The following is a 22905-nucleotide window of genomic DNA, read 5'->3' as shown; positions in this document are numbered from 1 at the left end:
AACTTTAAAAAGTAATTTAATTCTTCACCCGTCTTCACCCTCCCCTAAAAATCATTCCATCGTTAGAGTAGGCATGCACAAGCCTCTTGCAGAACAACAAAAACTTAAAAGCAAACGGCGCTTTAAGTGACTCCGACCGAAATATACTCTGACACTTTCTCAGTATATTGATTTTTAATGATTCGTAAAAATATATATACAGAAAACATTTTACTACTAACACTTAATCTTATTCCTAAATAAATTAAAAATGTATGCTGAAATAATAAAAAAATATAATATACAAAATAATATAATTTCTTTCGTCATTTCATCAAATAACGAATACCCGAATTTTGTTAGGGTAGCAAGCCTTAAAAGTAAGAAAAATCAAAATTTTGTGCGCTGGCTTCGAAACGAAATCGCACGCACACATACACCCATGTATGTGAATGTGTGACACGCATACATACAAAGATCAACCGAAGCGCAGGCCAACCTTCTTCATCGCGCTCCGTTTAGAGACTGAGAAACAGAAAACATTTAATGCGAGAATGAGCGTAAGATGAACGAACGATGAGCGTAAGAGAGCGTAAGAAATCCGCTCTGGGGCCTGCTGGGGCCTGTAGCAAGAAATTTTCGCGTCCATTTTCGTTGTATGAAATGGGTTGTCTATATGCTGTATGGTTAGTGGTATTACTAAATACTAACAAAAAAGTTGTTTTCTTGATCAGAATCACCTGTCACTCAAACATGTCCGTCATGTCCACATATCTGCATCAAAATTTAAAAACAATATATTTTTTAGATTTTTTTTAAATTTTCTGATGTGGTCCCTTTAAAAATTCACTTAAATGCATGGAGCCACTATTGGCCCCACAGATATCGCCATATCTTTGGAAATACTTATCTGATTCTTGAGCGGAACACCTTAAACGAGTTGTAGATCTATTCTCCATAAATCTGAATCCAAATCTGAGAACAAAATATTTTTTAGTTTTTTTTCAAATTTTTTGGTGGAGCCCTTCAAAAATTCACAAAAATGCATGGAACCACTATTTGGTCCACAGATATCGCTATATCTTTGGGAATACTGATCCGATTCTGGAGCGGGACACCTTAAACGATTTGTAGATCTATTCTCCATAAACCTGCATCAAAATCTGTGAACAAAATATTTTTTAGATTTTTTTTCAAATTTTCTGATGGGACCCCTTACAAAATTCACAAAAATGCATGGAGCCACTATTTGCCCCACAGATAACGCTATATCTTTGGAAATACTTATCCGATTCTTGAGCGGAGCACCTCAAACTATTTGTAGATCTATTCTCCATAAATCTGCATCAAAATCTGTGAACAAAATATTTTTTAGATTTTTTTTCAAATTTTCTGATGGGACCCCTTACAAAATTCACAAAAATGCATGGAGCCACTATTTTGCCCACAGATATCGCCATATCTTTGGAAATATTTATTCGATTCTTAAGCGGATTACCTTAAATGATTTGTAGATCTATTCTCCATAAATCTTCATCAAAATCTGTGAACAAAATATTTTTTAGATTTTTTTTCAAATTTTCTGATGGGACCCCTTACAAAATTCACAAAAATGCATGGAGCCACTATTTGCCCCACAGATAACGCTATATCTTTGGAAATACTTATCCGATTCTTGAGCGGAGCACCTCAAACTATTTGTAGATCTATTCTCCGTAAATCTGCATTAAAATCAGGAAACAAAATATTTTTTAGATTTTTTTTAAATTTTCTGATGTGGTCCCTTTAAAAATTCACTTAAATGCATGGAGCCACTATTGGCCCCACAGATATCGCCATATCTTTGGAAATACTTATCTGATTCTTGAGCGGAACACCTTAAACGAGTTGTAGATCTATTCTCCATAAATCTGAATCCAAATCTGAGAACAAAATATTTTTTAGTTTTTTTTCAAATTTTTTGGTGGAGCCCTTCAAAAATTCACAAAAATGCATGGAGCCACTATTTGGCCCACAGATATCGCCATATCAATAAATAATTATCCGATTCTTGAGCGGATTACCTTAAACGATTTCTAGATCTATTCTCCATTAATCTGCATCAAAATCTGTGAACAAAATATTTTTTAGATTTTTTTTCAAATTTTCTGATGGGACCCCTTACAAAATTCACAAAAATGCATGGAGCCACTATTTTGCCCACAGATATCGCCATATCTTTGGAAATATTTATTCGATTCTTAAGCGGACTACCTTAAATGATTTGTAGATGTATTCTCCATAAATCTGCATCAAAATCTGAGAACAAAATATTTTTTAGATTTTTTTCAAATTTTCTGATGGGACCCCTTACAAAATTCACAAAAATGCATGGAGCCACTATTTTGCCCACAGATATCGCCATATCATTGGAAATACTCATCCGATTCTTGAGCGGAACACCTTAAACGATTTGTAGACCTATTCTCCATAAATCTGCATCAAAATCTGTGAACAAAATATTTTTTAGATTTTTTTTTAAATTTTCTGATGGGACCCCTTACAAAATCCACAAAAATGCATGGAGCCACTATTTTGCCCACAGATATCGCCATATCTTTGGAAATATTTATCCGATTCTTAAGCAGACTACCTTAAATGATTTGTAGATGTATTCTCCATAAATCTGCATCAAAATCTGAGAACAAAATATTTTTTAGATTTTTTTCAAATTTTCTAATGGGACCCCTTACAAAATCCACAAAAATGCATGGAGCCACTATTTTGCCCACAGATATCGCCATATCTTTGGAAATACTTATCCGATTATTGAGCGGAACACCTTAAACGATTTGTAGATCTAATCTCCATCATTCTGAAAACAAAATATATTTCTTCAATATTCTTGTGTTTAGTTTTTATTAGTTTGTTTTTAACGTTTGGTTTTCTATTCTAATTTTTTTGGATGGTTGCCTTCAATTCTTCAATTTAATATTATTTCAATATGATATTTCAATATAATAAATATAATATCAATATTTTCTTACAGTGTAAGCATTGAAAGCTTCCCCTTTTTAAGAGAGCTTCTTTCTCTTCGCCGGTCATTTCTCTTTATCATTTCTCTCTCAAATTCTACTGTGGCGGCCGCTTATCACTTATCAGCTGTGATGCTGCAACAAAAACAGTGCACATGCGCCCTGTGGAGCCGGCTCGCGTTAAATAGTGCAATTGCCGCAGTTGCTGCCGCTGCTGGCTGCGCTGCCGCTGCCGCCGCAAAGCTTTACTCGTGCGGCAACAACAACAATCGGCCTGAAGACTGCCGTCGTTTGGGGCCGCCGCTAGTTGTGTTTTGGGGCCTCACTTTTCGCTTCTCACTCGCTCTTTGTTGGTTGTCGCGTTCGTGTGCGCGCACTGCAAAAATAAATCGCCACCGCCTGCCGCCTGCATTATAATTGCAATTATATTCCACTCGAGTCGAGTCGAGTCGAGTCCCGATTTTTAGAGTAACCGAGAAGTGCGTGTAAAAACATTAAGCAAACACAACAGGCGAATAAAAAAACACAAAACAAAACCATACGACAGTTTGGGGCAATTGCATTTTGTTTACCTTGATGGCTGTGTGGAGTGCAATTTGACGATTATATAATAAAATAAAAATATCAAAAAAAAAAAAGGAAAATAAATAAAAGTGTGCGATATTCGATTTTATTTACAAATAAATAAATAAAATATAAATACCAATACAACGTAATTCTCTCCCCTGTTTCCTTAAAAGCCTTAAAGGCCGTTAGCTTTGGTAGATAGCTCTTGCAAAATTGGCTGCCGGCCGGCAAATGGGCAGAGCAATGGAAGAAGGATCTTTGAAATCTAAAATCTTCAATAATAAACTTTAAAGAAACTTCCAATAAAATCAATCATTTTAATATTTCATTTAGTTTTCATAAATCTTAAGAAATAATAAACCTAATAATTCAAAGAAACAACACCATGTTCTCCATTACTGTCCATACAAAATGGCTACCGGCTGTTAACATAACGGGAACATGTACACACGATTTAGATTTCTTCGATTTCTACAGATCGGGAATGAGAGGAACAAATAGTTTCTCATCTCGTGGCGATCGTTGTTTTATTTTGGTTTATTTCATACTGCTGCCAATTGTCGCAATTGTCGGGTCACGTGTTTGTTGCTGCCGCCAGTTAACTTCTGCTCTCGTTGTAACGGTGCATGTTCTCTACTGACTTTATGTGTGTGTGATTGTGTGTGTGTCTTCTTGTATGTGTTTGTGAGTGTCTGTTTGTGAAAGCTTGCATGCTGCGCGTTATTATTGTTGTTTTTGTTTTTATTTTGTTGAGGGAGTCACTGCATGCAATGTTCTTCATACCCCCCACACGTTTCTTGCCACCTCTCTATCGTATCTGGCTGTTGTTGTTGTTGTTTTATTGTGGGTGTGGGAAAGATCAAGACGCGTATTAAACCCCAGAAAATGCAAAAAAAAAAAAAATAAAAATAAAAAATAGAATTTCACGTAGGGAAAAGAGCCAGGGAAAATAATGGGCAGCAACAACAAAAGTTCAGAGCCATAAAAATTGGCTTGCTGCGTTTTGACTTTTGGGTTTTTAACAAAAAATAAATAATAATAAACAGAAGGGGGCTTAAGTTCTCAGGTGTTTTAAAGTAGTTATAAAAATCTGAATAATTTTAATTTAAATAAAATAACTATAATCAGTTTTAAAGCTTCAAGATACTTGTCTCATTCTAATAAATCCATTTGATGACTTGTGCCTCGTATAAAATGAGACAAAAAGAGCAGATCTCTTTTCACCGACCGAGTCGCATCCCAATTGTCGCTCAGCCACCCCCTACCACCCTATTATTTACCTGCTCATTCTTCTTTTCTACTTGCCTCGACCACCTCAGCACCCACCCAACCACCCATCCGTTGCACTTTTTTGCATTTTACGATTGTTCGTTGCGAATCATTGCATTTTACGCGGGTGGAGCGGCCCAGCAGCTGTAAATGAGAGAAAGGGGCAGTGGGGGAGAGAATTGCCTTTTCAAAGTTGGTTTCCCCTCAAAAAAGTTGAAAATTGCAATTTAATTAATTTCTGTCTAAAACACAACATAACTAATGAAAACAAACCAGATCTTTGCAGTAATATGTTGCCTTTAAATCAATTGAGAAACCAACAACAAAAGTTAACGCAACGTTTCTAAAACTAAACTACAACAAAATATAAGTAATTTTAATTAAAAAGAAAAAAATTCAAATAAAAAAAAATCAACCAAAAGTGGCCTGCAAAACCAAGCAAATAAAACAACCAAGAAATGTGATTCAAAAGTGTGCAATGTAACCATAAAACGATTATTAGTAAAAAGTTCAACAAAAAAAAAATACAAAAAAAGTTCAATCGAATGGAAAGGAAGTGAAAAAAAAGCCAGGGAGAGACCATAAAGCCAAATGGAAATCAAGGAGCACCAGCAATCGAGCCAATCAAATAGCCTACTAGCTGCCAAAGTGGCCAATGATTAAGGGAACACTTTGTTAGCCATCTCGTAGAAGCAGCATCCCCGTCCACCCACCACATAGACACACATATAACCCCCACATACACAGACAGACAGACACACCCACTCCCAGATACGTGCAACCACTAAAACCCACTTAGCCACTAAACCACTCGGCCACCTACCGCAGCCTTCGATGCCCGGAAAGAAGAAGGCGTTGCACCAACAATTATAGAAATAGAATAGCAGGACAGACAGTTGTAGACTACAACAGGACCCCCTATCCAGAGTTACGTCAAGAATCCTGGACCAAAAGCCCCCAACATGGACATCAAGATTGAGCAGCAGCAGCAACAACAACAGCAAGTGGAGCTGGGACCCTGTTCCCCATCCGAGGTGCCCAATGATCCTGGGTAAGTTGGAAATTATGGGAAGCATGAAGGAGAGCTCGATTTAATATTTCCCTATGAGTTATAGAAAAAAAAAACTCTAATAAAAATATTGAAACTTTAAAAAGCTTAGAGCATACAGTCTTCGAAGTGAAAAAAAACTTAGACAACATCAATTTATTTTTTTTTCTGTATTTTGTTTGGGGTCGTGGACGTGGCATTAATTGTTTAAGTTTAAGTTTTTCATTATTGAAGAGCAGGGCAGTGGACGAAGGGATACGGAGTCTCTGTGTTAAGGCAGTTAGAGTTGTTGACAGAAAGTTTTTGTATGTCAACTGGGACCGGAACTGGTCAGGACTTAAGGACGTCCCGGCTGGGGATCCAAGTCTGCGAAACTAATTAGAAAACAATTTGCCAAGGACATCAAAATTCAATTAAAGCCATTCGGCTTAGTGCTTTAGTGCAATGCAGTTACTGCTCTCTGAGCACGATTCGGCTCGCATTCGTCCTTCCGGCTACAGTTTGATAATTATCAGACCGATTCCCCAGCGCCCATCATCAGCTCCTCATCCAACATTTATTACTTTATGCTACTCGTACTAACGCATATAATATAGTATAATTGTGCGTCTGTGCTGCAGCAAAATGGGTTAAGTTGTGATTGCGGTGTCATATGCAGCAGATTAATTGCGAACTGCATTGCTGATAATTTGCATCAGTTTTTGGTTTAGTTTTGGGTGAGCGGGGTGGATTTTTACTGCATCGGTGGGCGGGTCAGAAAGTCAGACAAACAAATGAGTGATTCAGTGATTGCCAGTCAAGTGGCTCTGGTGGCACTGATTCGAGGCGATGATGGAATTGGGGAATGGACTTTTGACGCAACTCATAAAGTGCGCAAATTATGGAAATAGTCAGCGCCATTTGACGATTTGAATATAATATTTTTGGTTATTTTTTTGACGATTTCTTTGAAATTCATTAGCTAGATTTTATGAGAAGCGAGGAGGAGAGGCATATTTATTATTTTCTCAAAAAATTTAATCATTGATATTGTTAGTATAATATTTTAAAGTAAATAAATTTAGTTTCCTTAGCAAGATCTTATAAGGAGCTTGAAGAAGTGTCTGAAGACACTTTCTTAAGTAGATCTTATGAGAAGCGCAGAGGAGAGCCCTCTTTAGTATTTATTATTTCCTTTCCCATAGTTGAATAGCTGAATATTATGAGCTCCTCCCTGTCATTTTAATTAGCAAACAACCAGCCAACCCAGAAATCACCTCTCTCTTCGTGCAGCTTCCCTTAAATCACAATTTGGAGATAAAAAAGAAATATAGAGGAGAGATAGGTAGAGCCATATGGCACGGACAGCCGTCGCAATCCATTGAACACGCAATGCCCATAAATTATGCAGTTCATGCATATACATACAATATACTACCTCTTCCATCCCCATGGATGTATAAATATATATATATCTATTATCAAAATACTGCAAATTGTATAACCCAAGTGAATTTCAGCACTTCAGCTGCAAAGGAGGGGAGGGAGCTAGGGGTCGGCTCTAGGTGTCTATTTGCATTAGTTTGGCAAACTGGCAAAACTCGAAACTCGAAAACACACAAAAATAGGCTGGGCTCCCTCGAAATCCCTTGGCAGTTTCTTGTGGCGGGAAAAGCGGAGGCTAACACCGGATAAAAGAAATGGATCACCTGCTGCTCGCTGAGCTCCGACGATGTTGGCAGGTGCAACAACTGCAACAGATAAATGCACTAAGAGAAATTTATTTAAATTTTCTAAGATGCTATATTAAAGGTTAAAAGATTTTATAATTTTAACAAAGTTTTTTCTAGAAGAAAATCATAAAGCACTAAGAATACTATATAACCCATAATATTGCTTGAATATTATATATCTGAGGTGATCTTTTTTTTTCTGCAATATGCAACATCACTTGCAACATCGAGTTGGGTAAAAGTTTTGTGGCGATGCGAATGGGAAATGCAGCACCTAGTGAATGTTGAATGCATAAATCTTGAATTAATGCAAAATACCTTTTGATGACGCTGCCCAGATACAGATACAGATGCATCCGCATCTCAGACTGCATCTCTGCATCTGTATCTGTATCTGTCTCTCTCCATTTCCATTTCCATTCCCATCTCTGTCTCTATTTTCGTTGTGCAACTTGGCGAATATCGTTGAAATACATGCGAATACAATTCCATTCACAGTTTCGTTGACTGGCGCGGCGATCGCCACGGCTCAGTAATTTTGAACGCTACTGCCCCTCCGACCCTTCTGCTTCCCTCCATCCCCACCGCCAACACCCACCTCCCACTCTTTTGGCAAGTTTTTTTTTTGAAATCTTTTGAAGGGCCCCCATAGAAATTAAGGAAGATCTTTAGCTCGATGCACTAGCCAAAGCACAAAATAGCAAAGTAAATAAACACAAAGGCAGAAAGAAAATGCAAATAAATAAAAACACATGCAAGAAAATAAAAGAAATCTTTGAAATAACTAAATAAATGCCCTGCTATTAATACAATTCACTCTGCCAATGTATTTTTAGTGCAAATGCAGCAAACATCGAGCGAGAGAGATCGGTTTGGGATGTGATCGATCATTTTAGTACCTTTCTAGGGAGATGTTACTTAGAAAGACTAAAGATATAAGGCATAGATGCTATAAGTTTCTAATAATATCTTAAAATTATCAAAAAATATGTACTTACTTCTCTATTACATTTTAAATACTAATTTTTATCAATTTTAAAAATATCTTTATATTGTGAGGTAATACTATGTAAGATGGATAAATAAAATACTACCCAATACCTCATCTTCTTGAAACCTGTAGATCAATGTATATTGGTATAGCTAGATCATAGTTTCGTTACTCATACTGCACCTTTCTTTATTATTATTAACTCAAATTAGAGTTTGAAATAGTTTATAGCTATATAGCTAATATATTTCAATATAATTAATACAGTACCCTCAGATATTTCTCAGATATAGTGCTTTTTAGGACTAAAGTTCTCTTTAAACTTGAACAGATATCAACAAGTGCTTCTGTGCTAATCTATCCAGTACTACCCCTTTGTTCTGGCCAAGAATGCCCCACGTTGGCATTCGAGCCCGACAATTATCCATTAGAATTGACACGCGGGTCTCAGAACCAACAAAAAAACAACCAAAAAAAAAAAAAAAGAAGACCAAACACCAAGAAATGCCTTTTGGCAAAAACGTTCACATGTCCAGTCCTCTGCGTCATTTAGAGTGCCCCCAAAAATTGTACATTGCATCGACAGCAGCAGAAACAGCAACGGCAGCGGCAGCAACAGATGCAACTGCAACAACATCTGAATCTGTTGGGTTGTCGTCAGTCGAATTGGGAATGCAATTGCACTCGCTGCTCTTTTCATAATTGTCGTTTTGTTTCTTGTCTCTTTGCGCTTGTAATTGCGGCTTTGTTACGTACCGTAAATTGATTCATTGTACGCCGTGTACGTCGAGAACACGGACTGACCCATTCCCATACTCATAGCCATTCCGATGCCGATGCCGATTCCCGCCCTCCAGTTTGTCTGAAATAATTGCTTTCAAATGATTTTGTGTCGTGGTGTGCGCACTTTCATATTGCCCATACTGTTGTTTGTTTGTCTGAAATGTAACGCAACGTTCAAGTCCCGGGAACCATGGTCTCTCTGGTCTCTGGTCTCTGGTCCCTGTTCTCTGTCCATATCCATGTCCCGGTTTTCAATCCGTGTAGTTGTGTCGCCTGTCCGGCCAATAAGCTTTCATTTTGTATGCATAATGAGGCCTGCGGCAATTTGACTTTAAGAGAGTCATTAGCTTAAAGTGCCAGCTTTGTTAGTTAGCATCACTTCCAGGCATTAGCCTTTTAGTTTATTTTTAAGGGCAGAAAAATACAAATTTGATAAAGGATTGAACTATATGGACTGGATCTTAGATTAAACTGAGCTATAAATATTTTAATAATAATTTAAGAAATCTATATTTTAAAGATAAGATTGCAGTTAGTTATACCTGTAACTCATTTGTTATATTTTAAAGATATCTAACCAATACTTACATGTATCTTAAGATCACATTTTAAAATCATATTTTAAAGCTATAATTATAGTTTTTAGTACCTCTTATAGGCATACACATTTGATATATATGCATATCAAGAATAAAACTCATATTCATTTTCAAACTAATTTATATGATAGTGGCCAAGAATACCCTTTACATAATGATCCAACTGATCTATTATATATCATCGATATACCTCCTTAAGAGTCACCATTTATCTGTATTATCTATAATTTGTGATATCTTATATCTTATATCTGAATACTGGTTATATATACTTTAAACCCTAATAAGTTTTAATACTCTTCAGATAGTGATCTATTCTACCTCCTTAAACCATTTAACTAAGTTAAATCAACAGTTGTTTGTTTTCCGATTGTCCTCCCAACCAGAGTGCTTTAAATATGTTAACAAATTGCAAAATATGGCCTTTCGATGGGATTTAAATGGTTGTTTGCCGGTGAATTGTGTTTTTGGCTTATGGTCTCAGAGCCCCTGCATATGTGAATATGTAAATTGGCCTTTTTGTTCGGCTTCGATTGTCGCAGGGGCAATAACGGAAGGTTGCTGCTATTGGTCGTCGGTCGGTAGGATATGTCTATAAATATTTTATATGTACCATATATATGCAGCCAACTATCCACTTAAAACCGCAAAGTATGGCACAAAACTTTTCTGCCGTTCTACGATTGACATTATCAAAATTCAATTTACAATCTCCTTAGAGTCTGACACGCTGCTGGCAAAAGAAACTTTTCATTTGCTTTAGTTGCACTTTTAAGTAAACAGTTCGATTAAAATGGACTGGCTTTGGCAAGCAGTGGAAGGAGGCTAGTAGACTTTTAGATTTAGGGAGGGAAGAGTCTCGAGCACAATACTTGGCCTAAAAGAAAATTTTACTCCGACTAAGTACGGAGAGTTGGTAGCTGCTGTACATATTTTCCTCTTTTGAAATCAATGCAAGGCTAAGAAAGTTTTCCTTCTGCTAAATGCAGTCATAACTTTTGGCAACGGAATAAAAAGTAAACTCTTTTCGGTTAGGAAGTATAAGCCGCCATTAGAAAATGATGTCCGTGGGTGGGTCTAATAGGTGTATACAGTGAGAGAAAATATTTCTAGAGACCTATGATATTCCAAAGACCATATGAGATTTAAAATTTAAAATTAAAATTAACATTAAAGCCCCTAAAAATAGTTTAATGTTAAATATTTGCTCTAAAAATGTGTCTTAAATTCATTTCCAACAATTTATTTTATTTTCTGTGTAACAAACATTATATTGGTCGCCTTTATGTCGACCCACGCCCCCTTCCTAGGCTTCCCTCCTTTTAAAATGGGGCGTATGTTATGCAATATAAGACGATAAACGGGAGAAAGAAATGCAGAAAGAAAGAAAGAAGAACCAACTGGAACGGAGAAGGAAAGGCTGGGCAAAAGTTTTGCTATCTGTATCGCAGACGAGCCACAATGCATCCTTTGAACCGCAAAGTGCAGCGGGTTACGACCCTCCCTTGGAGTCTCATCCCCCCCCCCCTATCCACCGCTTCATCACCCCCCGGCCCCCTCACACCCGCGCTCGTTTACTATTCATTATAAATTGCATGTAATTGTGTTTGTGTTTGTAACGGCGGCAGTGGAATTGCTTTAAATGAGCCGAGCCGAACGAAGCGTATCCCAATTTAGGCTATGCCTGTGCCTCTGTCTCCCGGTGGCCGCCCCCCCTCCTTTTTTTTGTTGACCCTTCTGACCCCCGGCCCGCCCATCGATGTTGATGACGCTGCCTCCAGACACACACACTCACACACAGCCACACCCCCGACCGATCTCTCCCTCATATTTAGCTTTCCGCACGATTAAATCGATGCAACTGTAAAGTTCTTTTTCTATTACGCTTTTTCGTGCACATTCGCATTACGCACACCATCAAGTCCATATATTCGCACACTCGCAGGACACTTGAAGAAATTTATGGGTGTGTTTGGGAGTGTGGCTGTTGCACCTGTAATTTTTATTGTTTTTTAAGTTATAAGATTTATTTCACAACTTTATTACATAGAAAGAAACTGATATATTTTCTTAAAATTTATTTTATTAACTTGTATTCTTTTCTTGTACCTTTTGTCTTTTTTTTTATTTTGATTAATTTTTTTTTACGACTGTAAAGCAACCACATCTCCCATGGCTATCTCTCAGTGGGTGCTACATAAAACATTTGCCTCTGCTGGCCAACATTTTTAGCCGCCGTTGGCTGGCTTTGTCTGAGGCTCGCTTACCGCTTGCCACACCCCCTTGCAGACCTCGTAGAGACCCCCTCCTAGACCTCTTACCATCATATTTCTGCTCTGTTTTGCGTGTTCTTGCACTCCCATATGAAGGCCCCAGAGTCACCCACTATGGGATTGTAACCCCACACACTCATCCACACACACTATGTATAGTATCTGTATCTGGAGCTGTAGCTGTAGCTGTAGCTGTCGCTGGCGGAGCTGCCTCCGAATGTCTCAGACAATTGTCGGCAGCATATTTATGCTCGGCATAGCTTTTCACAACTATGCAGCTCTAGTTTTCCAGCACAAGCTTACTAACAGTATGCTCAGGTCTCTAAAGCTTGCACAGAGAGAAAATTTAATTATAAATTTATTATGTTTGAGATTAGTTTTTCCTATTATATGCATTTTAAACATTAATCATCTTTATATTCTTGATAACAAAGTCAAGGAAGCATTTATTACGTATATGCCAATAAATAAATGTAATTATTTAGAATGTTTACGATTTAATCTCATTTCTATCCAAAAATAAAACGCAACTGTTTTTATTTTTTATAAAAAATCAAAAATAATTGAGTACCCTCAAATAAAAGGAAATTAAATTAAGTATACGCCATGTGTGAAGTATGAAATAATGAATTTGCATTTAAAAAAAATTCCTAAACTTAAGCTATTTAATTGAAAATAAATTATTTACTTTCTATTTATGTTTTATAAAATATATTATAATTTAAATTTTAGACAAAGCTCCTTAGAAACAATTAGGAAACTAATTAACCCGTACACATTAAGTATACGTCATGTATGCTATTTTCTACCCTCTTATTATTATGCTTTATTATGTTTCCTTTTAAAAAAGTTCTTTTTGGTCGTTTTAAAATATATATAAAGTAAATATTAATAAATAAAAATATAAACTGACCTACATATATTTTTTACATGTCTTTGCGGCAAGTGTGGGAATGCAAACTCGCTTAGAATTTTTGCTTCTTTCGATGCGTTTTAGTTTTCCGTTCCATGTCCAACGATTTCCGCCACTCCCCTTAATCCACCCTCTGAATCCACACCCACTCCTCCGATCTACGTAGTGAAAAGGTTGAAACCACGCCGCAATGGTTGAGGCAAGAGCCGCTTACCCTTCCACGCTTCTTATTCTTTTTGTTGCTGCCGCATTTTGATGATGTTGTTGATAGCCGCACATGATAGTCATCGGGATGGGAATGGCGCTATATCTTCTGTCCGGAGCTTCTGTGGCCCGGAGCTTTGCGGGAGTCAAATTGTCCAGAGGTTTTTGTGGATAGCCCCTCTGACCCTCCGGGGGGAAATAATGAAATGTGCATTGGTTTGTTGCCTGGGTTGTAACAGCTCGGAAAAATCGTTTTATAAAAGGTTAAAACTATTATGGCTTGAATGTGATGTCTCGACAGGGAAATTGTGTAGGTGGCAGGTATTCGTTTTATGAATTAAAGTATTAACAGTTTTGAGGATAATATCGAGGTCATTAAGAGGTGGATGTCCATATTCCTTAGCCTCCCTAGCTCTTTAAAAACAATCTGTTTATCTTTTAACAACTTTAATATTCCTTAATTTAAAACATCTTATTGTGAGGCGCCACATTGTTGCATAATGCGGACTGTCCGCTTTCAAAAAGCCACATCTCGGCACCTTTTGGATAGACTCTCAGCCCCGGCTGAGTATGTGCCTCGGTTTGGTTGGGCATCTTCTCCCTGCATGCCCCTTTTGTTGGCCTCTCGACAGACCCCCCCCCGGCCTTCCCGCTAGACTCCGCATTCTCTGCATCCTGCCCCATGCCCTATGCACCGCGTGTCCCGCTTTGTCGCTGCTCACATAATTTGTCATGTGAAAAATTACTAAAGTTACAAGATCTGCACTTTTATTTCCATGTAAGCGGCAAGTCCACGCAGCGGAGATGATGGTGATGTTTGTACAGAGAGAGAAAATTAGTGATGAAAGAGGAATTTATTTAATTAATAATAGTTCTTTTCATATCCTTTATATAAAGGACATACCCTATACAGGTTTCATGGCTAGTCTATACTTTTTAAAAAAAATAATAAAAATATATGGTTAATTTTTCTCTGTTTTGGAAGGGAAAGGGGAGTTGCTGGGAGTTGTAAGCTAAACAAGAGGCCCTTGCTGAGGCATGCGTGTGGCAGAGGCTACACAGGGAGGCGTGGCACTGAAGGAGGCTGATGAAAAGAGTGCGGGGTAGCTGTTTTGCTATTTTCCTTTTTTTCGTTACTATTTTGCACATTTTTTCTATTCAACAATGAAGCCACAATAGAAAACGTCAACTAGTGCACAGAGAGAAAAAAAGGATGAGCCAGGGGGGCGGGGCTGAAGGGCGGGCGGGCCAAAGAAAGGCGGACAGAGATAGTATTATATGGAAATGTAAGGCAGAAGCGAGAGAGCGACACTTGATGTGCATACAAAGTCTGAACGGATTTTGAATGGCAAACAAGCGGCAAAGCGAACGGTGGCAGAGGCAGTGGCAGTTGCAGCAGTGGCAGAGGCAGTAGCCGAGGCAGAGGCAGAGACAGAAGCAGCAGCAGAAGCAGCGACGGGCGCCAAACATAAAGCCCGGCCCAGGGTAAAGCCAAACCGAGCTATCCAAGCCGGGTCCGGGAATGGGCTAGAGTTTGGGTCTGGGTAAGGGTACGGGCTATAGATCTGGAACTGAACTGACTTAGACACTGAAAATTATGGAATATTAAAAGAAATAAAAGAATAATTAAATCAAACGATAAAGATAAGGTTTATAATTATGAATATAATATTATATCATATCATAGTACATTTTCTATCTGAATACCTTTCAAGCTAAAAACCCACAACTCTGACCAATTCAGCTTTTAAAACCAATTCAGATTATTAATAATTTAAAATCCAAAATTCTAATTATCATAGTATTCCCCCACTTTATAATTTTTTATTTATTTTATATTTATTTTATAATTTCTCAGTGCATAACTGGGACAGACCGTGAATGGGCGCTGACGACTTGCGCATGAATGGCCCAAGTGTGCTTGCTGCCTTGGGCCAGGGTGGGGACTGATGGGAACGGCATGGAGCATAAGGGAAGCATGAGGGGACTCTGAGGGAGGCCGGCGTCTACTATATAGAGAGCAAGCGGATAGACAGACGAAGGCCTATAGAAAAGTGACGTGCGCTTTACAATTATTTCGTAATGCAAGCAAATGTGACCGAGCCGAGCTCGGGAAAGCGAGGAAAAGCGAGGAAAAAGCGCCAATAGAAGCTCACTACACTCAAAAAAGGGGCCTCTGATTGAATGGGGTTGGCTGTGATTGATTAATTTTTCAATTGGATAACAAAAAAGTCATTAGATATGAGTCTAGTGAACTATCATGATTTAAAGTTTAAGAATTGACAGTTTATTGTAGAGATAATTATTAAATTCGTCCCCTTATGCCAAAGATTAATAATAAATCCAAGATAATCTTCTAATGGCTCCAGCATAAATAGAGAGACTTATTTCTTAGAGTGCAGATTAGAGTTGCATCTTGCAGCGTAGAATAGTCGGCTTAGGCAGTGGGTGACAAATGTCAGTCGGTGGTTGCACTACTAATCGGACATGTTGCGTTGACTTGTTTATGACTGCAAGCTTAGCACACCCATACACGCAACCACTCACCCACTGACTCATTCGCCAAGCGACCAAACCACCAAGCCACCAATCCACTCACCCACCCAACCACCCAACCATCCATGCACCCATCCACCCACTCTTAGAATGAATTGTCTAAGGGGGTGACTTGTGGGAAATCTGTAAATAGCTGCGAAAACTGTATAAGCCGAGAATCCGAAGCTATAGCCCTGGGATATGGGGATCTGGCTGGTAGACAAAGGCAAATGTCATCAAAGTTGGCACCCGCGGGAGAATGGCTGCCCTAACCAGGGGGAAAGGGCATGCATGCGGTGGGTGTTTAAACTGCCGAGGGACACCATTGCGTATGCGTAATCTTGCTTGCAATTTGCTTCAATCTCGACTCTTTAAAGCGTTGACTTTGACACTTTTACGCACACAAAACCATTACCCCACAAATAGGTATTTTCCCATTTGACTTTTCTATTTGTCTATTTTTGTATTTTTTTTTCTATTTTGTTTGCAATTACGCGTCACACAGCTGGACATTGCAATGCAAAACCGAGAGCATCGGCGCTCCGATGATTGCCAGTGTGGGACAAGGTCGCATTTATTCGGTATTCGGTGCACTTGCAATTGGCCAGAGGTGTGCAGCCCAGGGGGTGGCTGGGTTGGCTAGGGGGTTCGGGGGGTTCGGGGGGGTTGTTGTCATGCTGTGACCGAAGGTTACCTGCAGTGCACCCCACAAGCCCACAGGCAGAGACAATGTTGCAAGTGAAACGAATTCAAATATTTTTGGATCAGTCAGCGGTTTGGTTATCCTTCAATCTAAAAGGGGGTTTTGGAGAGAGTGGAAAGGTACTCTAAGGTGAGGATATTTAAGACAAAAATATTGTTTCATAATCATGAAAAGTTGAGCTAATATATTAGTTAGTTTTTGGAAGAAAATCTAACTTAGCTCTAAACAAGAAAGGAAAGCTAACTTCGGGCGGAGCCGAAGTTTATATACCCTTGCAGTTAAAACCGGATATATATCGCAAACATCGGATATAGTTGGCCGATCCTTATGGGAATAGGAATATATAATCCAATTTATTACAATACAAAATCTAAAAAAAAGTCCCAAGCTTCTATCTTCAAAAATACGAAAGTTGATATTTCTACCAAATACCATTTCCGATCGTTCAGTTATATGGCAGCTATAGGATATAGTCAGCCGATCCTAATGAAATTTCGTAGGTCGGATTAACTGACCAAAAATATAATCTGTAGCAAATTCTTCAAAAACACGAAAGTTGGGTCATTTCCGATCGTTCAGTTATATGGCAGCTATAAGATATAGTCGTCCGATCCTTATGAAATTTGGCATGACGCAATGTTTTGCCAAAAATAGCTCTTATGTCAAATTTGAACTCTCTAACTCTAAAAACACCAAAGTTATACCATTTCCGATCAATAAGTTATATGGCAGCTATAGGATATAGTCGGCCGATCCCGGCCGTTCCGACTTATATACTGCGTGCAAAGGAAAGAAGGGTGTGTGCAAAGTTTCAAGACGATAGCTTCAAAACTGAGAGACTAGTTCGCGTAGAAACGGACAGACAGACAGACGGACAGACGGACAGACGGACAGACGGACATGCTCATATCAACTCAGGAGGTGATCCTGATCCAGAATATATATACTTTATAGGGTCGGAGATGTCTCCTTCACTGCGTTGCACACTTTTGACCAAAATTATAATACCCTCTGCAAGGGTATAAAAAAAGCCCCAATCATAGGTGCTATTTGAAGAGTTTAAAGAACACATTTTTTCCCAATCTATCAGTATTTTTTTAATTTCTTTTTTTCAAGTATTTCAATCTACTTTTCCATGAAGATTGATTATTTGCATAAGCTGTAAAAAAAAAAGACCGCCTGAACTGAATCCGATTCGAGTGGCGAAGTCCCACCAGAAAATTCCAAACATTGATTAATGACAAATTGTTTGCCGTCGTCTAACGTCCGAAAAAAGTTTTTGGGACTATTGCCCCGACCTCATGCCTCTTGCCACATCCCTTTGCTGTTTCCTGCCTTGTTGCAATACCGAGGCCTATTTTGCAACGAACGGACCGGTGCAAGCTCAGGGCTAAAATGTTTGCAGTTCTGTTACTTTTTGCCTTACCTAGCCGCATTCCTTCACTGAAAAAATAGGAGGTAGTTTTATATATTTTGTAATATTAATTACTTGCAGTAGGGCTCTCACTTTTTTTCTCTTGGTGTAGCAGAGACGCCCCCGTAACCCGTAATGTCGCTTTTCCAGCTGTTGCTGTTGACGCTTCTTCCGTTCTTTGGTTTAGTTTTTCTTTTGGCTTACTTTAGTCTTTTGTGCCGATGCCGATGTTGCTGTTGCATTTGTTCTTGTTGTTGTTGCACATTTTATTAACATTTTCATTTAGTTGCACTCCCCCCATATACCCCTCTCCCGATTGTGGCTCTCCGTTTGGGCCTTGTTTTATTCCGCTTTTCATTGCAATTTGTGTTTCTATGCATTTTTGTGTGTGTTTTACATTCGTTTTCGTGTCGCCTGCATTTTGCCACGCCCACTGCCCATAGCTGCCCCCATGGGAGGCACCACCCCCCACCTCTTGGGCCACTCTGTTGCGCTCTTTTTGCCAGTTTTGTTGAAGTTTTCATAATCATTGTCGTCGTCGTCGTCGCGCCGCCTACTTTCGTTTCGGGCACAGCCCTTGCCTTTTGTTTTTCATACGCTTTCCCCGCGGGAAAATCTGTTTCCAGCAAGAAGTTCATAGATGGGGTTATTTCCAAAGGGCTTACCGTGATTTTATCTCTTAATTTTCTTAATTCCTTTATAACTTCTTGACGGTTTCGGCGATTGTCACTTTTAATTCGTTTAAAATGATTCTTAAATATTTCAAACAGCTTTTTGTGGCAATAACTTTAAAAATCTTTAACATACAAAGAGTTATACTATATTACTGTCTTTTTTTGTCTTTCTTCTATTGTATAAGCCATGGCTTGAAAAACTGGGAAATGGGAAGTGGGAATTGGGAGTGAGTGGGTGAGATTTTCCAGGCTGAAAACAATGCCGGGAAAGCGGCTTATTTTCTATGATTTAAATAATGATGAAGACAACAGACAGTAGATAGCAGATAGCAGACAGCAGAAGCTTGCAACTGCAACTGCCACAGTCTTAATGATGATAATGAAGTCATTATGAGGATGATGAGCCAACTGGCTCAGACCTACGACAATGAAAGCCACCTTGGCTCTAACCACAAAAAAAAAAAAAGCACCTAAAAAGAGGAAGTGTCGGCTCGCTGTTTGTTTGTTGTCTTTTTGGCCAGGCCATAACATTTATCTAATTTTTTTTCGCCTATCCTAGTATAGCTAATGCCTCATTTATCTTATATACTCTTATTTTTTATCTTTCGTCTTTTTTTCAGAAAAATGTTCATTGGCGGCCTCAGTTGGCAGACAAGTCCAGGTGAGTGAAGAAAAACGAGTTAAGTGAAAATTAGTAGAGTTATGCTAAAAATTGACGTGGGCCTCATAAAAGGGGTCACTTAGCAGGTGATTTAAATAGCAGTCCTCAGCTAATAAATATATAGTATCTACTATATACTTGATATTTGGAGTATTAATCAAATGAAACCTATTTCTCAATGCCTTTGGTCTGTAACTGAATTTTGTTTCTGAATTTGAATTGCCATACGAATTGATTTCAGTTTCAGTTTTCGATCGAAAACAATGAACGCAGGCGGGGCTTTATTTAAATTGGAAATTGTAATTGATCAAATGCTTGAGATTTGCTCCCTTTTTTCTTTTCGAATTTGAATTTGAATTTGACGTCAATTGAACTGCGGGCCTGAATACCCGATGATGAAGACTGTAGACCCTGTACCCCTATTTTCTTGCCGCATAGTTTCATTAGGCTAATCAAAAGGCATCTTCTGTGCCCTCAGAACTATCCGGCACTCATATTAACCGAATTTTGATGGCACTCTAATAAAGAAAAAAATATCAGTTGAGATTGCAACTGTCTGGCAAGATGTGCTTGCCTTTTGGGAGCCCTTACAGTCGCAAATCTGCAGTGTGTTCGCCCCATATAGGGCTATAGAGGATATATGTATATGTAGTCTCCCCATTCCCCCCTTGGGCTTTGTGTTGTTGCTGTTTTTGGCGGGCGCTTGTTTTTTGTTTAGCGAAATTGTTGGCTCCGCCCATCATCAGAGTGCCACTCGGCATTACGCTAACATATTATAACCTATAGCGCATATCCACACACACTCACCGGGCCACTCACATGGCTATACGAGGTAGTAGTACATATAGCCCATATAGTTGAAGAGTCAATGCGGTCTTTGGTTTGTCTCTTTATTTTAGCCTTTTCCCTTGCCCGATCTGGTGGTGGGCCAAGTAGGTAGGTGGAGGGAGGTGGTTGCCGGTTTCCTGTACCTGTGCCAAAAAATTTTCAAATTTTCAAATGGCTTCTTCAACCCAAAACACCCACCATCCACCGACCCACCATCTCCCCATACCACATTCTTTGTGAATGTGTTTTTGCTCGGGTCTTTTGTTATCTTTTGCCATTTCGGTGTCCGATGTGTGAGTCTTATTTCTTTTTTAATTTTTATTTTTCGCTTCTTGGCAGCCGCCACCAGTCCATGCCAATCCATGGCAGTCCATGCCCCATGGAGCTGGTAAATTAGGCAAAAGCCAAAGGGCCCAAAAACTCTCTCTCTAAGGGCCAACTCACAAAAAAAAAAAAATGTCTTTGGCGGAATCCGAGACGGAGCAGAAGTCAATTGGAATGGAAATTGCAGGATGGGGTCAATGAGTGGCACGTGAGTCGATCACAAAAGAAAAGAAGAAGGAAATGCTACGATTTTAATGCTTTTCCAAACTTTATTTTATTGCTTAGAGCAGGTTGATGTTTAAACTTTAAAATGGTAAAAGTTTCTACTTCTTACAGCTTGAAGAACCCATAATTTCTACACTTAATCCTAGATGCCAAGTGAAGTGGTTATTATGAGGCGGATGTGTCCAAAATGTTCGCACATCAAGCATCTTTGTCTTGTTTTTTTGTTAACAAAGAAAGAGCCAAGCAAACAATTCAATTAGCTGCCATTTGAGCGCAAAGAAACAAGATTTGGCCAAGTCCGAGCTTAGGGAATGTTTCATTCCTTTGGCCCCGACATCTCATCGTCATCGTCCTTTTTCTCCATTTTTTTTTTTTTTGCTCCTTCTTAGGGCCACTACTGCAGTTGTGCTTATTGTTGTTGCCTCGGTTGTTGAGCGGACAAGCCCTAGCTCTGGCACTGAAGGAGGAGGCCGGAACAAACGGCAGGCCCGGCCGGGCTCAAGTGGCTTCCACATCCACATCCACATCCTCGTCCACATCCTCGTCCTCAACCACTTCCACTCGCGCCAAAAGCTTATGCTTTGGATTTTTCGCAGCTATCGCCACTCGAGCACACAGTCCTAGGAACAGTTGCGGTTCAAAATATAGCATTTACGATTTTATTTTTGAATTTTTAGAAATTAATTTTTAAACTTAAGTATAAGAACAAGGTTTTTTTTTGCTGGAAGTGAGGTTTTTTCGAGTTACTTTGTTTTGTAATTGGATTGATTTTTGAAATATCTTTTAAGAAGTGGTTACATATGTATGGAGGAAGTGGAAGAATACATAAAAAATAGGTAATATTTATTTTGAATATTTTTGAGAATAAAGTCTTGAAAGAGAGGTTTTTGTTAAGCTAGAGAAGAGAATCTATTCACATTTTTATTTTTGAAATATTTTGTATAAAATCCTTAAGAATTATAGAGTTTTTTCATAAAAGAATAACTTGAAAATAGGTAATATTTCTAAGAAAATATTTTATAGGTTATATTATTTTAAAGAAAGCTATATTGTATGTCAAGTTTCTAATATAAAGTAATATATAATATTATTATATAATATATATATTATATATTAAAATTACTTTCCTAAAGAATTAATATTATTATGATGCCCATTATTATAGCTACATATGCCGCTGGAGACTGAGAGGTATAGTCCCCTCCCGCACAGTACAGTACACTCGAAATCTGCTGACAAAGACCTAATCTAGGGCGTCTATAAACATGCGCTCGGTTCTAACGTCTAACGGCATAGTTAGGGCTGCTTTAGACAGGTCGGACTCGCTAAAGTTGAGCTGCCGACTGCGTACGTGTTGATAACTGCAGAGATGCTGATGCTGGGTGGTGGGCGAGTCTACCAAAGAACTCCTCCTTCTCCTCCTCAGGGTGGGAGGAGGAGGAGGGCCTGTGACGGAAAGCATCCGCATTGCAGCCACTCGAAAGCGTTTGACTCTGGCTGGGCCAAGATTTTTAATGATTGGCACGATTGTCTTAGCTACTTAATGACGTTCTTGAGTGAGATGCCAGTAGCCCGACGATAGGTGCCGGCTTTGTGACGTTTTCGTGTCAACTACTACTAGTCGCATATACATACATATAACCAAAGATTATACAGTACATAGATGGGACATCTCATACAAAGAAAAATTTTCTATGGCGGGTTCCAGCAGTGGAACCCGCTGGAACGAGCGGGTTCCATTGCGCGACAAGTTAAGTTTGAGAAATTTTTCGCGAAACAACGAATGAGGAATAGCCGAGTGGTAGAGTGCTTGGCTGGTGTGCAAAGTAAAACGAGTTCAAACCAGGCTCGGGAAGTCCATTTTTATACCCTTGCAGAGGGTATAATAATTTTGGTCAAAAGTGTGCAACGCAGTGAAGGAGAAATCTCCGACCCTATAAAGTATATATATTCTTGATCAGGATCACCTCCTGAGTTGATATGAGCATGTCCGTCTGTCCGTCTGTCTGTCCGTCTGTCTGTTTCTACGCAAACTAGTCTCTCAGTTTTAAAGCTATCGTCTTGAAACTTTCCACACACCTTTCTTTTCTTTGCACGCAGTATATAAGTCGGAACGGCTCGGATCGGCCGACTATATCCTATAGCTGCCATATAACTGAACGATCGGAAATGACCCAACTTTCGTGTTT

The 22905-nt window shown here is 38.9% G+C and overlaps 1 protein-coding gene across 4 annotated transcripts in view; it reads left to right on the top strand.

Annotated features, from left to right (window-relative positions):
- Window positions 1–3288: 3288 nt before the first annotated feature.
- The window catches only part of Rbp6 (RNA-binding protein 6), a 169588-nt gene continuing 149971 nt past the window's right edge, over window positions 3289–22905 (top strand). For 2 of the 4 annotated variants that reach the window (XR_011442601.1, XM_043214078.2), the window contains exons 1-3: window positions 3327–3648; window positions 5106–5880; window positions 19299–19339. Coding sequence is in view for 3 of the 4 variants with exons in the window: in XM_043214078.2 (XP_043070013.1) it covers window positions 5792–5880; window positions 19299–19339 (130 nt within the window). In the remaining variant the exon portion in view is untranslated. Of the gene's footprint in view, window positions 3649–5105; window positions 5881–19298; window positions 19340–22905 lie in introns of all 4 variants that reach the window. The other 2 variants (XM_070279363.1, XM_043214077.2) reach the window with 2 other exon arrangements.

Source organism: Drosophila bipectinata, chromosome 3L (assembly GCF_030179905.1).
Source record: "Drosophila bipectinata strain 14024-0381.07 chromosome 3L, DbipHiC1v2, whole genome shotgun sequence".
NCBI lineage: Eukaryota > Metazoa > Arthropoda > Insecta > Diptera > Drosophilidae > Drosophila > Drosophila bipectinata.
Note: the sequence above shows the minus strand (reverse complement) of the source record. Positions and strands in the feature narration are given on the sequence as shown.